Below are 17,645 nucleotides of genomic sequence, written 5' to 3'. Positions count from 1 at the left end.
GAGTGGCAACTGCTGTTGGAAGCTTGAGTGCCTACTTGTGAGCCAGCTAAGGACACTGGGGTGAGCAAATGTTGGGCGGGGGGGGGGGAAGCTGGGGGAGGGGCAGGGATGGCAGCCAGAAGGACTTTCAAGAAGGTTGAGGTCACTTGGGACAAGACCAGGTGGGGTGACAAGCTGTCCACTGTGCCATGTTTCATTGCACTTAAGATGCCATGTGCTGTAAGAGCCACCTTTGTTTTATGTGCTACTGATACAAAAACACCAACACTTATGGTTAGATGCCATCAACCCTAAGACATCCCAGTTTAGAGATACTGGAAAATCATTTTAAATGTACATCTTAAGTTGAAATATGGTGTTTGTGGTAACAGGGAACTTGATGGTAGACCTTGGTGAGCAGTTTCAGTGCAGTGTGAGTAGGATAAAGAGGGGAGGTCTGGAAGTAGCAACTATATGTGGGGAAACCTGAGAAGTCTGGTTCTGAAGGGGAGCCGTGAGGGGACAGCTGGCAGAGTAGGGGGGTGGAGGGAAAGGCTTTTCCTTTGGTATATGAGGATTGAGCAATTAAAAATTTTAATAATGGATTGATCTGAAAAAACTGAGTGAAAAGATAATAGGAGATGTGATATATAGGTAGAATTAGATACACTGAGACTTTTTAAAAATTTTTTTAGATTTTATTATTTTATTTTTTTTGTTTTTTTGCCTTTTATAGGGCCGCTCCCGCAGCATATGGAGGTTCCCAGGCTAGAGCTCTAATCAGAGCTGCTGCTGTCCTACGCCAGAGCCACAGCAACGCAGGATCTGAGCTGCGTCTTCAGTCGACACCACAGATCACAGCAACGCTGGATCCTTAACCCACTGAGCAAGGCCAGGGATTGAACCTGCAACCTCATGGTTCCAAGTCAGATTTGTTAACCCCTGTGCCACAATGGGAACTCCTGTTATTTTTTATGTGTATGTTAAAGGCAATATAAAATGTATGCTTGTGGAGAGCTCTTGTCATGGCTCAGTGGAAACAAATCCAACTAGTATCCATGAAGATGGTTTGATCCCTGGCCTTTCTCAGTGGGTCGAGGATCCAGAGTTGCCCTGAGCTGCAGTGTAGAAGGCTCGGATCTGGCATTGCTGTGGCTGTGGCATAGGTCGGCAGCTGTAGCCTGGGAACTTCCATATGCTGTGTGTACAGCCCTAAAAAAAGCAGGAAGAAAAGAAAGATAAACTGTATGCTTGTGGACTTGTGTTATTTTAAATTACAGGTTTATTGAGATATAAGTAAAGAAGATAGGATTTTAAATGTGCAATTCCAACTGTCATCACAATCAATTTTAGGACATTTTTATCATTCCTCCCAAAAAACCCATACCCATTAACATTCATTCCTCTTCTTTCCAATGCCCCTGCCCTCACCACAGCCCTAGGCGAACACAAATGTACTTCCTGTCTCTAGATTTGCCTGTTCTGGACATTTCATATACACGGCATCATACAATATATGGTATTTCAGGGCAGGCTTCTTTCAGTCACTGTGATGTTTCTTAAGGTTCATCCATGTTGAAGCAGGCATCAGTACTTCATTTTTTTGTATTACTGAGTAACATTCCATGTTACGGATGTGTCCCACTTTATGTATCCACTCATCAGTTAATTAGGCTGTGTCCATCTTTTGACTGTTGGGAGTGATGCTGCTATGAACATTCCTATACCAGGTTTTTGTGTGGACAGATGTTTTCTGTCCTCTTGGCTGGGTACCTAGAAATGGAATCCCTGGGTCAGATGGCAGCTCAGTATGTTGAGGACTGTTCTCTAGCAGCTGCGCCCTTTTGTATCTCCATCATCAGTGCATGAGGGTTCTGATTTCCCCACGTTCTGTATAAAACACTTTCTTTTTGATTTTAGCCATCTTTGGTGCCTGTGAAGTGGTTTATTATTGTGATTTTGATTTGCATTTCCCTGATGGCTAATGAGGTGAAGCATCCTTTCATGTGTTCATTGGCCATTTGTGTATCTTTTCAGAAACATCTAGTCAGGGAGTTCCCATTGTGTCTCAGTGAAAATCCAAGTAGTATCCAAGAGAATATGGGTTTGATCCCTGGCCTTGCTCAGTGGGTTGGGGATTTGATGTTGCCATGAGCTGTGGTGTAGGTCGCAGGCACAGCTTGGTCCCGCATTGCTGTGGCTGTGGTGTAGGCTGTCAGATGTAGCTCTGATTCAACCCCTAGCCTGGAAACTTCCATATAATGTGGGTTTGGCCCTAGAAAAAAGAAAAATGTCTAGTCAGACTTTTGCATTTTTTTTTTTTTTTTTTTTTTTTTTTTGGTGGTACCTGAGGCATGTAGAAGCTCTCAGGCCAGGGATTGAACTTAACGCCATAGCTACATTCTGAGCCTCTGTGATGACAATGCTGAATCCTTAGCCCACTGCACCACCAGGGAACTCCCTGCACATTTTTTAATTGAGTTGTCCTATTATTATTGAGTTGTGTGTTCTTTATATATTCTAGGCACAAGTCTTATCAGATTTATGATTTCCAATTTTTTTTCCCATTCCATGGGTGGTGTCTACTTCCTTGATGGTGTCCTTTGAAGCACAACAATTTTTCATTTTCTTGATCTTCAGTTTGTATTTTTTTTTTTTCTTTTTAGGGCTGCACCTGCGGCATGTGGACATTCCCAGACTAGGGCTCCAATCGGAGCTGCAGCTGCAGCTGCAGCCTACACCATAGCTGAAGCCACACCAGATCCGAGCCAAGTCTGTGATCTACATCACAGCTCACGGCAACAGCGGATCCTTAACCCACTGAGCAGGGCTAGGGATTGAACCTACATCCTCATGGATACTAGTCCAGTTTGTTACTGCTGAGCCACAGAGAGAACTCCAGTATTGTATATGGGATGTTATTGATGGTATTGTAAATAGAATTTTCTTAATATGTTGCAATTTCTATGTTTACTATTTCAGCTAGAACAAATTACTATAAACCCAGTGGCTTAAAATAACACTATCTGTCATCTTGGAGTTCCCCCTCTGGCACAGCAAGTTAAGGATCTAGAGTTGTCTCTGCAGCTCCAGTTGGCTGCTGGGGTGGGGTTTGGTCCTCGGCCTAGCACAGTGGGTTAAGGATCTGGCGTGGCTGCAGCTATAGCATAATGGCAGCTGTGCTCCTTGGCTCCTGGCCCTTCCTCCATTTTCAAATCTGGAAATTGCATCACTCGGAGCTCTGCTTCTATTGTCACATCTTCTCTCTGACTCTCCTTCCTCCCTCTTAGTTGTACGAACCCTGGTAATGACCCTGGGCTCACCTGGATAGTCCAGGGTTACCTCCCATCGCGTGCCCTCTACGTAATTACATCTGCAAAGGCCCTTTTTCAATGCGAGGGGATGTATTCACAGGTTCTGGAGATTTGGGAACGTCTAACCACACAGTATACAGGAATACATTTGATTTTTATATATTCACTTATATCTTGCTACCTTGCTAACTTATTTAGTAGTTCGAATAGTTTTTGTAGTGGATGCAGACTTAACAATTTTCTGTATATAAGATTATGTCATCTGTGAATGGTGACAGTGTTACCTCTATCTTTCCAGTCCGGGTGCCTTTTATTTCATTTTCTTGCCTATTTGTCTGGCTAGAACCTCAGTACAGTATTGACTAGAAGTGGCGAGAGTGGACATCCTTGTTTTGTTGCTGGTCTGGGGGAAAGCCTTCAGTCTCACCACTAAGCATGATGTTAGCAGTGGGCTTTGTAGATGCTCTTTATAGGGTTGAGGAAGAATCCCTTCTATTCCTAGTTTCTAGAATGTTTTTTATTATGAAAGGGTATTGAATTGTGTCAAATGCTTTTTCTGCATCTATTAAGATGATCATGTAGGTTTTGGCCTTTATTCTATTGATAAGGTTTATTACATTGATTGATTTTCAGATGTTAAATTAACCTGAGGTAAATCTTACTTGGCTATGGTATAAAATTATTTTTATATGTTGCTGGACTTGGTTTGCTAGTACTTTGTAGAACATTTTTTTAAATCTGTATTCATAGGAGACAGTGGTCTGTAACTTTTTTTTTTTTTATTTATCTATGTCTAGTTTTGATATCAGGGTAATACCGGCCTCATATAAGGAGGTGGGGAGTGTTCCCTGCTCTTCTGAGTTTTGGAAGAGTTTATGAAGAATTGGTATTAATTGTTCTTTCAGTGTTTGGTGTTCATTTTTATATAGTTTATATCTCAATCATTTCCTTTTTGCCTTTTGTATTTGGCAAATATATGACCTGTATTACTTCCCAATATTTAAAGTAGCTTTTTGAATGATTAGATTAGAAGTTCCGGCTGTGGTGCAACAGGATTGGTGGCGTCTGTGCAGCACCAGGACACAGGTTTGATTCCTGGCCCAGCAAAGTGGGTTAAAGGATCCAGTGTTACTACAGCCACAGAGTAGGTGGCAACTGTGGTTTGGATCTGATCCCTGACCTGGGAACTCCATATGCTGCAGGGCAGCCAAAAAAGGGGGAAAAAAGATTAGATTTAGCATTTCACTCTAACTGGTATGTATGATGTGAAATTTGGATCTAACTTTATATTTTCAAATATAATTGACACAACACTATTTATTTAGTGAATATCTGGTTCTCCACTGTTTTGAAATGCTTCCTTTATAATGATTTCATGTGTATTGGGATCTGTTTCTGACCTCTGTTTCTTTTCATTGTTTATTCATCTGTTCTAGATTTAATCACCATTTTAATTTCTATGTGTTTTGATCAGAATTTCCTTGGATCTTGAATATTTCCTCTTCAAGATCAATTTTTAAATCAGCTTGTCAAATTCCACAAACACTCTATCAGGGTTTTTTGTTAGTATTGCATTGAATTTGTTGATTCGTCTGGGAATAATTGACATCTTTATAATATTGAATCTCCCCCTTCTTTTTCTGTTGTTATATGAAACTTTAGCATTTTCCTCATTTAGATTTTGTACCTCTACTTGGTTTATTCCTGGCTTCTAATTGTTGTGAGTGGGATCTTTTTTCCTACTGTATTTTCTAATTGGTTATTAATGATATATTTAAAGAGTTACTGATTTCTATATGTTATCTTCTATCCAGAAATCTAGTTAGTTTTCAGCTACTTTTTTTTTTTTTTTTTGCTTTTTAGGGCCACAATAGCGGTATATGGAAGTTCCCAGGCTAGGGGTCGAATTGGAGCTGTAGCTGCCGGCCTATACCATAGTCATGGCAACGCTGGATCCAAGCCTCGTCTGCAACCTATACCACAGCTCATGGCAACACCAGATCCTTAACCCACTGAGAAAGGCCAGGGATTGAGCCTGTGCCCTCATGGATGCTAGTCAGATTCATTAACCACTGAGCTATGACAGGAACTCCAGTTTTCAGTTACTCTTATCAGTTGATCATCTTGAATTTTCTAGGTAAGCTTGCAAATAACTAGTTTTACCAAATTCTCTCTGAAGTTTTTATCCCATTTTATTCCTTATTGCATTATCTCTTACAGAATATTCAATATTCGTGGTGGCAGTGATAGTCCTTTTCTTGTTCCTCACTTAAATGGGAATGCTTCTAAGTTTTCTTAAGTATGAAGATTGCTGTAGATTTCTAGGAAATACCCTTTATTGAATTAAGGAAGATTCTTTCCCTTCTATTTCTAGTTTGCTTCTGAAATTTTTGTTTGTTCCTTTTGTCAGGAGTAGAGGCTAAGTTTCATTCTCTGCCTTTTGGGGTGTTGGGGGGGGTCTTCAGATTTTGTGGGTTTTTTTATTTTTAATTTTTTTTGTTTTTTTGCTTTTTAGGGCCACGCCTGTGGCACATGGAGGTTCCCAGGCTAGGGGTCCAATCGGAGCTACAGCTGCCGGCCTACACCACAGCCACAGCAAGTTGGGATCCGAGCCAGGTCTGAAACCTACACCACAGCTCATGGCAATGCCAGATCCTTAACCCACTGAGAGAGGCCAGGGTTCGAACCTGCAACCTCATGGTTCCTAGTCAGATTCATTTGCACTGCACCATAACAGGAACTCCTTACTTATAATTTTAAAATCTTGTATCTGTAGTTTTGTTCCCTTTTTCATTCCTAATAGTATTTCCTTATGTCTTCTTTTCTTGATGCTAAAGGTTTGGCTGCTTTATTTGTCTTTTTCAGGCTTTTGACAGTCAGTTGAACAGGGTTTTTCTTGTTATTTCAGTGTGTGTGTGTGTGTGTGTATGTGTGTGTGTGTGTGAAAGCATCTTAAATTGAATTTGGCTGCTTTATTTGTCTTTTTCAGGCTTTTGACAGTCAGTTGAACAGGGTTTTTCTTATTTCAGTGTGTGTGTGTGTGTGTGTGAAAGCGTCTTAAATTGAATACTTCATTCACTTATTTATTTATTTTTAGCTTTTAGGGCCGCACTCACAGCATATGTAGGTTCCCAGGCTAGGGGTCATATTTGAGCTGTAGCCACTGGCCTACACCACAGCCAAGCCAGCTCCCAGGTACGTCTGCCATCTACACCATAGCTCTCGGCAATGGGGGAATCATTACCACTGAGCGAGGCCTGGGATTGAACTTACGTCCTGATAGATACTAGTCAAATTCATTTCTGCTGAGCCACAACAGGGAACTCCTTCATTCACTTACTTCTAAGAAATGTATTTATGGCTATAAACTCTCCTCTGTGAACTGCTGGCTGTACCGCAGGGATTTAGATACGCAATTAATTTCTAAACTAAAATTTATCTTTTGATTTACCCCTTAACGAGTTATTTAGAAAGGCGTGCGCTTGGGGCTGTGGTTTCCTCTATCAATTAAATGTTGTTAATGAGTATCGCGTCACCCAGAGCAGCCAAGACAGGCTGAGGAACCCTCGCTCCCATGAGGCGCGTCCTCAAGGTCCTTTCACAGGTTGGAGGCGCGAGGCACGAGGCTCCAGCAATGTGGCCCAGCTCCCCATTTCCGCGGCGCTGATTGGCTGACTGGGCGGGGGGGCGGGGCTCGCCCTAGGCACGCGGCCGGCCGGGGCGGGGCGAGTGACGGCCGCGCGGGCCAATGGGCGTGCGCGCGCCACCGCGGTCGCCCGTGCGGCCCTGACGCGCCCGGGCGGCTGCGGACCGGCGACGGGGCACCATGGGTCGGCTGCAGAGGGCCGCAGGGCCGCCGCTGCCGCCAATGCTGCTGCTGCTTTTGGCAGGAGGTGAGCGGGCGGGACGGGCGCGGGCGCGAGGGCAGGGGGCGGGGCGGGGGTCCGTGGGGCGGGGAGCTGTCCCGGTGACAAAGGGCCGCCCGGCCCGGACCGTGTGTTGACAGCGCAGGCGGCGGGTGCAGGGCCCGCACGTGTGCGGGGTGGCTGGGGGCGCAGGCCACCGCCAGGGTGCGGTGCGTGCAGGGCGGGCACCCGGAGCGGTGGGCAAGGGTGGGCAAGGGGCGCCGGAGGGCGTGTGTACGCGCGCCCGTGCGCGCGTCCTAGCGCTCCGCCCGCGGCTCCCGGCGCAGCCTCGCGTGCGCGCGCAGGTGGCGGCTGCTCCTGGAGGCACGGGGCGCACGTGTGGCGCGAGCGCGGCCAGTGTCTGGGCCGCGGTGCAGAGCCCAGGGAAGGGCAGCTACCCGAGCGTGGCCCTGCGTTCAGCTCAGCGCCGGCCTCTGAACCCCTGGTCCAGGGCTGGGTGAGGATCGATTGGTGTGCACTGAAAGTGGCATCAGTGTTTGTCACGGACACACCCCCTCCTCTGTCCTGGGGTGCCATTTATACTTTTCGGAAGGTGAGACCCAGCACAGAAGTAGAGCTCCTTTCCAGTTTCTGTGCTTGACAGCCAAGCCAGGACGGGCCAGCCTAGTGCGTCTGGACCCACGCCCAGCTGTATCCATCTGCTCGCTCTCCCGCCCCTCTCTCCCGGGTACCCTCCGTGACGCCTGTTACTATCTCAGTGTGTGGGCGCTGTGTGCCCAGCAGTGCGGCTCTCTTACACACCGCAGTGTGAACACCCTACAAGAACTTTCAGCGCTGTTTTGCAGATGCACACAGACACACTCGAGTGTAACTGTGTGTGGCAGGGTGGAAGCGCTAGGCCATTTCTCTTGCAAGGGACACTCCAGGGTGTGGGCCGTGTGACAGGTGTTGCTGGGCAGCTCCAGAGTGCATGTCTGGCAAGGGCTCCGGAGCCCTGGACTTGAGAGCTGCTGTTTAGGGAAGGGTGGAGCGAGCTGAGAGTGGAAATCAGAGAAGGATGTTGAGATCAGAACCAGATTGCAGGGAAGATACAACATGAGGATTACTGAGGCCTGGTTTTTATCACCCCCCCTAAAATATAAGCCTGCATTGTTTGCCTCTTCATGTGCCTTCTTTTCCTTTCCCTCTTTGTTGGGAGTGATGGAAGTAACAGAAAATTATAGGTGCTTGAGGAAAAAAAAAATCAGAAAGAGTGTAATTCCGAAATTTAAAATCAGGTGGGGGAAGTTCAGCCGGTTAAAGGATTCGGCCTTGCCACAGCTGTGGCACAGGCTGCAAGTTAGGTGTGGTTCATCCCTGGCTTGGAAAATTCCACATGCTTCAGGTACAACCAAAAAAAAAAAAAAAAAAAAATCTGGTGGTGGGGGCTCTCAATTAAGGCAGAGTAATTATTAAGTGCAAAAGTAATTGTACACAGAATCTTTAGGTCTCAGCTACTATTTTGGTGGGCAAATTTGAAAATAAGTAATCTGTAGTAATTACCTAAATAATTACCTACTGTCAAAGCTTTTGAAAATATCCAGGTCTATATAAAGGAAAAATAATCATTTCAAGGAAATGGAACTGTTTGCTGCAGAAGGAATAAAATGTCAGAGTCCTTTTTTAATACATAGCTTTTCAGCTTGATTATCAAAATCTCTTTTAATTCCTATCAGACCATGGAGAAAGACGGAGGGATTGTGGCTTCTCCACAGGTGGAGGAGAGAGGTTGGAGGATGGGGACCTTGCCTGAGTCATGGGAATGGTGGTGAATAGGCCCAGCGCAGTCATCAGTCTGTCTGCATGGGGAGCTTCACCAACTACAGTGTCTTATCCCCAAAGGCAGGCGGACTTGGGCTCTTCCCAGCCCATCTAATCTGGTCAGCCAGTCTGAATCCTCTCCCACCTTTGATTCTCCAGTGGTTCTGTGGAGGGCAAAATTCCAAGGATTCTTAAAGAAAATTGCATGTTTCTAAAGAGGCTAAAGTATTGTCTTTGTAAATAGATGGGTAAAAATCTTCACCTCAGGGCCCTCTCAAAGACTATCCTGGGACTCTGTTCAGTTTTTGTTAGTTAATTCTTACAGACATTTCTCACCAATTGACTTTTTCTTCCTGGATGGCATGCACTTTTCCAGGTTAGTTTCTCTTAGTACTTGGTTCCCCCAACCCTGGGGATACTGCGTCTGCAAAGTAAACCTGGTATATCAGCTGGTGTCTTTTTTTTCCTCTCTCCCTGCCTCCACTGCCACTGGCATGCAGAGGTTCCTGGACCAGGGATTGAACCCACACTATAGCAGTGTCAATGCCAGATCCTTAACCGCCAGGTCACCAGGGAACTCCTTTAGCTAGTGTCTTATGTAAAACTTGCATTATATCTTCCAGGCAGTGGTTATTTCCCTGAGAGCAGAGGTTGTCTTGAGTTCATCTTAATGTCTCCAGAGGAAGCCTGGCACAACATGTGGCATGGAATAGGAACTGAGAGGTGACCACACTCTGAGCAGTGAAAGTCTAATGCAGATGTTACCTCCAATAAGACACTGCAGCCTACGTAAAACCTGAAGTTTGATTCTAATGGGCCATCATATATGATGGCAGGATTATATGATTCTGGTTAACTTTTTATAAATTAGAAAATAACTCTGGGACTTCCCATTGTGGTTCAATGGAATAAAATCCAACTAGTATCCATGAGGATGCGGGTTCAATCAGTGGCCTTGCTCAATGGGTTGGGGATCCACTGTTGCCATGAGTTGTGGTATAAGTCGCAGACACGGCTTGGATCTGGTGTTACTGTGGCTGTTGTGTGGGCTGGCAGCTGTAGCTCTGATTCCACACCTACCCTGGGAACTTCCTATGCCGCTGGTGTGGCCCTAAAAGGCAAAAAAAAAAAAAAAAAAAAAAAAAAAGAAGAAGATGACTGTTGCATGAGTACAGTTGATAAGTGAACTATTTCTTTTTGTTTGTTTTGGGGTTTTTTTTTGCCTTTTCTAGGGCTGCTTCTGCGGCACATGGATGTTCCCAGGCTGGGGGTCTAATCAGAGCTGTAGCCACTAGCCTACACCACAGCCACAGCAGTGCAGGATCCTTAACCCACTGAGCAAGGCCAGGGATCACACCTGCAACCTCATGGTTCCTCGTCAGATTGGTTAACCACTGAGCCATGACGGGAACTCTGGTGAACTATTTCTTTTTTCTTTTTCTTTTTTTGTCTTTTGTCTTTTTAGGGCCGCAGGTGCTGCATATCGAAGTACCCAGGTTAGGGGTCTAATTGGAGCTATTGCTGCCAGCCTATGCCACAGCCACAGCAATGACAGATCCAAGCTGCGTCTGTGACCTACACCACAGCTCACGGCAACACCGGATCCTGAACCCACTGAGCGAAGCCAGGGATCGAACTCACAACCTCATGGTTCCTAGTCGGATTCGTTTCTGCTGCGCCACAACGGGAACTCCGATAGTGAACTATTTCCAAACACAGGATCCTTGCAGAAATATAATAAAGGGCATTATTGGTGGAAATGTAGGGGCCACTTTCCCAACTTGAAGTCTTTTGTGAGAGGAGAGGTTCCTGCATTCTGAGCCACTGTAAGTGAGGGTCATTGTGGGGACCCCGAGCAGAGTGCTGCAGGGAGAGGGGTGTCTTCACAGTCTTCAGCTCTGGACTCTTTTCTTGCTCCTTAAATCCCAAGAGGTGTCTGTGCCACCCAGATGCCCTCTGCTTTGTGCAGACTTTGGAAAAAGGATATGCAAAGGGTAGTCTTCCAGTCTGTCTTCACAGAGCATCTTTTTGTGGGGAGAACCAGCTAATTGTAACACTTCTCTTAACTAGTTATTTTATCTGAAAAACCAAAGAATATTTATTAATTCGTTCATTTATTCAAACATCTTTTGAGTTCAGTTATATCTCAGAGGCTGTCTAGGCACTGGAATTTCTTAGGTGACTCAGACCCAGGACGCATTGACCACTGTCCAGGGGCGGAGGCTGTGTAGTGGCAGTTACAGCTCAGGGAGAAAAGTGCAGTGATCTGTCCAGAGGCCCGGGTAATGCAGGTGCCCAGCCAAGACTGGGGGGCCAGGGAGTTGGCACTCAGGGTGGGGCCAGGAATGAGGGTCAGGCAGATGGCTTGCCTAAAGGTTTTTTTTTTTTTTTTTTTGGTCTTTTTTGCCATTTCTTGGGCCACTCCCGTGGCAGATAGAGGTTCCCAGGCTAGGGGTTGAATCAGAGCTGCAGCTGCCGGCCTATGTCAGAGCCAGAGCAACGAGAGATCCGAGCAACTTATGCAACCTACACCACAGCTCACAGCAACGCTGGAACCTTAACCCACTAAGCAAGGCCAGGGATCGAACCCGCAACCTCATGGTTCCTAGTCGGATTCTTTAACCACTGAGCCACGATGGGAACTCCCTAAAGGCTTTTTGAGACTCTGGAGCTGTTGCTTTTTCTAACCTTTAGTCATAGTTTTTTCTTTGAAGTCACATAGAAAATTCTGATCTTTGTTATTCATATCAACTTTTTATTTTTATATATTTGGGGATACTGGTCCTTGTCACTCTTACATGTTCTTTTTTCTGGCCAAGGATGTAGGTTCTTTGTTCTTTATAAAGAATAATCCTACTTAGGTTTGTAGACTGCAGTCTGCCCTCGGTGATGTGGTTTATACACTGCGTGGAGCTGACCTCACTGGATGGCCCTGTGTCTGTGAGGCTGGGGCAATTCTCACCTTGCTGCACAGGTGAGGACACTGAGGTGCCGCTGTTGCATGCTTTCCCAGGTGGCTTAGCCAGGGAAGCCAGAGCACACACCTGCTTTCCCTTCCATGTCATGCCCTCCGATGGAGCCTGCTCCTGGGTCTGAACTCAAGACCATTGATCCTCTTCTGCACATTTGTTCTTTTGTTAGGCCCTTTTCCCCGGACCCAGGCCTGCTTTCCTTGCCACTTGACGTTGTATTCGCTGTCCTGTGTTGTCCGACTGGTGTGAGCACACAGAGACTCTGGCCCACTCTAGGGGAAGTTCTCTACTTCTGTTTTGTTGTTGTTTAAATATTTGGCGGCAGCATGGAGCAGCTTGATGTGGAATGGGGGCAGGGGGTGTTCCCAGATAAGGATTGAACCCCCCCGGGCCACGGCAGTGAGAGCACCAAAGAACTCCCAAGTTCTCCTGAGTCTGCAATGCCCTCATCCTCCTCAGCAGCCAGCCAGTTGTGTTGCCGCCACCAGGCTTACAGCTTGCTACTTCGTAGTGTGGTTGTAAAGATTAAAATTACAATTATAATGCTTGCAAGGCATTTAGCCCATGGCACCAATAGTGTTATCACATGTGTTTATTATTAAACATCAGTGAAAGTTCCATGAATACTGTCATCTCCACAGTGCACCTACCACAGAAGACAGGCACTCCCAGAACCCTCTTTCTTGCATCGATGAGTGTTAGTCTTGGAAAGGAAAAGTTGGAGGTCATTTCATCTACCTTTCTCACCTTTTGAATGGGGAAACGGAGGTCTAGAGGTTTTAAGCAACTTTCCAGAAGACTTACAGCAAGTTAATAATATTTGTGTAATTAGTAATTAAGTTGTGAAACTGGCAAATAGGGCTATTTCTATTGTCAATGAGTGGGAGTGAGAGAATAGAAAAGATGCCCTTTAATTTTTGTTTTCTATCTTTTATTTATTTGGCCGCCCCTGAGGCACGTTGAAGCTCCCAGGCCAGGGATTGAACCTAAGCCACGGCAGTGACAATGCTGGATCCTTAACCCACTAGGCCACCAGGGAACACCTTTATATTTTTCATCCACCTCTTTTGTAAATTAAGGGAGAGGGATCCAAGACTCCATACAGCTGTGTCATTACTAACACTGGATGAGCATGACCTCTGACCTCGAGAGCAGGTCCTTGGGAGGTGTTTCTTGGGTGGACGCTTCCTCCTCCTCCCACCTGTCTCCCTGGCTCCCCTTTGCCACAGCCACAGGGAGAGCTAAGCAGTTTGGCCTTTTTGAAATGAGAACAGGGCTTCAGAATCCCCTCACAGCCCTGGGTGTCAGGGGTGCTCCCTGAAGCACCCCCACTGCCACCCTGTGGGTCTTTGTTGCCGGGAACATCTCTCAACCCTGTGCCCCTCCTTCCACTCCGGCCTCATAACCAGCAGCTCTCGTGTCTGTGCAGGAGCGTCCCTGGGCATGTGTGCAGCCGGGGCTGATGAGCCTGGCCCTGAGGGCCTCACCTCCACCTCCCTGCTGGACCTCCTGCTGCCCACTGGCCTGGAGCCGCTGGACTCAGAGGAGCCCAGCGAGGCCGTGGGGCTGGGGGCTGGCCTGGGAGCTCCTGGCTCAGGCTTCCCCAGCGAAGAGAGCGAAGAGTCCCGCATCCTGCAGCCGCCACAGTACTTCTGGGAAGAAGAGGAGGAGCTGAATGCATCCAGCCTGGACCTGGGACCCACCGCAGGTAGCGCTCTCTCCTAGGGTGTGAGCTACCAGCAGTGGTGATGCAGCTGGGCATGAGGCCGGACAGCCTGGTCCTGCTCAGATCCCATCTCTTCTCTGCCTACCCACTTCCACCCTGCTGCTGTCTGCCTGAGCCTCCAGGCCAGGCCTCTGGGCTGTGAGGGTCTTACTGGCCCAGGAGGTCTTTTTCATTTCTGTAATATTCACTTCTGTTCAGTGACCTGTATTCTGTGCTCGTGTAATTCAGTGCGCTGCTTATAGCCAGTGATATAAAGAATACTGTCCATGTTCTAACCATGAGGAAATGGGCTCAGAGAGGCGAAAGCCTGCCTGAGCTCATACAGCTGTCCTGATTTGAGCCTCTGTCTGAGGTCTGGGGTTTGTTTGTTTTCCCCCTTCTATTGTCTCTGTTGAAGGTTCCCTGAGGTCAGCAGATCTTTTTCTCCCTCCTTGTGTCTCGGACCCCCTGAGGTGTTCTAATTGCCCTTCCCTCAGTCCTCCACCAGAGCCGGGCTCTGGGTTCACAGGGCCAGCCCAAGGCCTGGACCCAGCGGTGCAAGCAGCCACCAGCTGATTGCAGATGCAATAGAGCATGCCCGAGGTGCTTCTAGCGGCAGCAGCTGCGCGAACATTCTGGCCCAGCAGGAGCCCATTTTTAAGCATTGGCCTGTCAAATTGTGTGTGCACAAGCACACGTGGTGGGTGGGCTGTTATAGAACTTAGCCCTGATTTTTCTTTTTTAAATATATAATATTTTAGATTTGTGTTCTCTGATTACAAAAGTAATACATTAATATTTTAGAAAATATGAAAAATACAAAAATAACACAAGGAAGAAAATCCACCAGTGATCTCACAGCTAAAAGATAATTACTGCTAATAGTTTGTGTGTATCATTCTAGTCACTTTTATATTGAAAATTGGAATCATTTTTTTCACTTAAAATATTTTCTTACATTTATTTCCACATCAATAACTATTCTTTTATGACCTGGTTTTCAGGGACAACGTAGTATCATCCTCACTATGAAACAGTTCCCTATTGTTGAATATTTAGTTTTCCTTTTTTGGCCACTCCATGGCGTATGAAGTTCCCAGGCCAGGGCTCGGATCCAAGCCACAGTTGCAACCTAAGCCAAAGATGTGTCAATACCGGATCCTTAAACCATTGTGCCGGGCCAGGGATTGAACCTGCATACCAGCACTCCCAAGACACCTGTAATCCCATTGGGCCACAGCGGGAACTCCAGTTTCTTTCCCATTTTAGTGATGCTACTAATATCGTTATATAGTTCTGCATATATAGTTCTGCACTTTTCTGATTGTTTCTTTAAGATAAATTTCTAGGGTAAAATTGCTAGGTCTAAGATTTATCAATCAGCAGCCCACCTAGAAACAGAAAACACAGTCACACTAAGGTAATGCCAGGAGGTTTATTTATAGAGCATCAGGTTTATGGCAGCATGGGATTTACAGGGGTGGGCAAACCACAGAGGGGACCAGGGCCAGGGCCAGCGGAGTGCTCTGCGCCAGGGGACAGAGAGAGGGGTCTGCGAGGACAGGGGTAGGGAGCAGGTGGTCCTGACACGTACAGTGAGGTGACAGGGAGGAAAGCGGAGGACAGGTAGCCAGCCTCCCATCCCCTGCCAGGGTCCCCATTGTTCTCCTTCCCTGCTGCTGTCCGGTCAGGAAGCCAGGACGTGGCCTGTTGGTCAGCAACCCCCACCCACCCCCCGCCCCAGTGGAGGACGGGAGGAAGAGGGTGGAGGGTGGGTCTGGGGGTTAGGGCACAGCAGACGCAAGGGATGTGAGTCTTTGCACAGCTCTTGCTCAGTGTTCCCAGAGTGGCCTCCAGTTTGCACACCCATCACAGGTGGAGTAAGGCCAGTGTTTTTCCTTCCCATCACTGAATTTGTCACTTGGAGATCTTTATTGATTTGATAATGCATAATTACAATGGTCGTCAATTACTAGTAAATTTTAACTGTGTGTAAAGTCAACACACATGCACTGAATATATTATATGTTCTAGCCATTTATAGTGCTTCTTTTTTTTAACTCAATGAATTTTATTATATGTAAATGGCACAACAGTCATCACAACCCAGTTTTACAGTATTTCCATCCTAAATCCCCAGCCCATCCCTCCACCCCCAACCTGTCTCCTTTTTGTCAGTCTGTGAATCATTGTCTGTTCTGCGAAGAAGTTCATTGTGTCCTTTTCTTTTCTTTTCTTTTTAGGGCCACACCTGCAGCATATAGAGCTTCCCAGGCTAGGGATTGAATCGGAGCTGTGGCCGCTGGCCTACTCCACAGCCACAGCAATGCCAGATCCAGGCTGTGTTTGTGACCTACACCACAGCTCATGGCAACACTAGATCCTTAGCCCACTGAACAAGGCCAGGGATTGAACTTTCATCCTTATGGATACTAATCAGATTCATTTCCGTCAAACCATGATGGGAACTCCTTTTGTATCCTTGTTTAGATTCCACATATAAGTGATAGCATATGACATTTGTGTCTCCCTGTCTGACTAACTTCACTTAGCACGATAATTTCTAGGTCCATTCATGTTGCTAAAAATGCCGGTATTTCATTCCTTCTTATGGCTGAGTAATATTCCATTGTGTATATGTACCACATCTTCTTGGTCCACTCCTCTGCAGATGGACCTTTGGGTTGCTTCCATATCTTGGCTATTGTGTATAGTGCTACAGTGAACATTAGGGTACATGTATCTTTTCCAGTCATGGTTTTCTCTGGATAGATGGCCAGGTGTGGGATTGCTGGATCAAATGGTACTTCTATTTTTAGTTTCTTGAGGAATCACCATACTGTTTTCCATAGTGATTGCACCACTTTACATTCCCACCAACTCTGAGAGAGGGTTCCCTTTTCTCCACACTGTCTCCAGCATTTATGGTTTGTAGACTCTTTGATGATGGCCATTCTGGGTGTGGTGTGAAGTGGTACCTCATAGCAGTTCTTTTTTTTTTTTTTTTTTTTGTCTTTTTGCTATTTCTTGGGCCGCTCCTGCGGCATATGGAGATTCCCAGACTAGGGGTCAGCCTACGCCAGAGCTACAGCAACGTGAGATCCGAGCCGAGTCTGCAACCTACACCACAGCTCACGGCAATGCCAGATCGTCAACCCACTGAGCAAGGGCAGGGACCGAACCCGCAACCTCTTGGTTCCTAGTCAGATTCGTTAACCACTGCGCCACAACGGAAACTCCTCATAGCAGTTCTGATTAGCATTTTTCTAATAATTAGTGATGTTGAATAAGATTTCGTATATTTTTTTGGCCATCTGTATGTCTCTTTGGAGAATTGTCTGTATAGATCCTCTGTCTATTTTTTGATGGTGTTGGTTTTTTTTTTTTTTTTTTTTTTTTTTTTTGTCTTTTTGTCTTTTTTGTTGTTGTTGTTGTTGTTGCTATTTCTTGGGCCGCTCCTGCGGCATATGGAGGTTCCCAGGCTAGGGGTTGAATCGGAGCTGTAGCCACCGGCCTACGCCAGAGCCACAGCAACGCGGGATCCGAGCCGCGTCTGCGACCTACACCACAGCTCACGGCAACGCCGGATCGTTAACCCACTGAGCAAGGGCAGGGACCGAACCCACAACCTCATGGTTCCCAGTCGGATTCGTTAACCACTGCGCCACGACGGGAACTCCGGTGTTGGTTTTTTGTTTTTGTTTTTGGTATTGAGCTGCAGGAGTTGTTTCTGTATTTTGGAGATGAATCTCTTGTCAGTCACTTCACTTGCAAATATTTTCTCCCATTCTGTGGGTTGTCTTTCATTTTGTTTAGGGTTTCCTTTGCTGTGCAAAAACTATAGCACTTGTTTTTGATTTGAAGCAAGTGCACTTATGAGCAAGCTGTGGAGTCAGGCAGGTTCCAAGTTCCAACACTGCCATTCAATTCCATGTGATTTTTGGCCGGTTAATAACCTAAGCCTCAGTTTTCTCATTTAGGAAATAGTATCACAGGGTTGTGAGGGTTA

General features: G+C 46.3%; 1 protein-coding gene across 1 annotated transcript in view; it reads left to right on the top strand.

Annotated features, from left to right (window-relative positions):
- Positions 1-7,044: 7,044 nt before the first annotated feature.
- PODXL2 (podocalyxin like 2) overlaps positions 7,045-17,645 on the top strand; it is a 43,653-nt gene continuing 33,052 nt past the window's right edge. The window contains exons 1-2 of the mRNA XM_003358547.5: positions 7,045-7,186; positions 13,361-13,639. Of these exons, the coding sequence (XP_003358595.4) occupies positions 7,120-7,186; positions 13,361-13,639 (346 nt within the window). The 5' untranslated portion in view covers positions 7,045-7,119. The remainder of the gene's footprint in view (positions 7,187-13,360; positions 13,640-17,645) is intronic.

Source organism: Sus scrofa, chromosome 13 (assembly GCF_054392235.1).
Source record: "Sus scrofa isolate SSC_HxYL_T2T_F1_AM1 chromosome 13, Sscrofa_HxYL_maternal_Yorkshire_Landrace_v2.0, whole genome shotgun sequence".
Taxonomy (NCBI): Eukaryota; Metazoa; Chordata; class Mammalia; order Artiodactyla; family Suidae; genus Sus; species Sus scrofa.
This window is presented reverse-complemented; position numbering and strand designations above follow the sequence as displayed.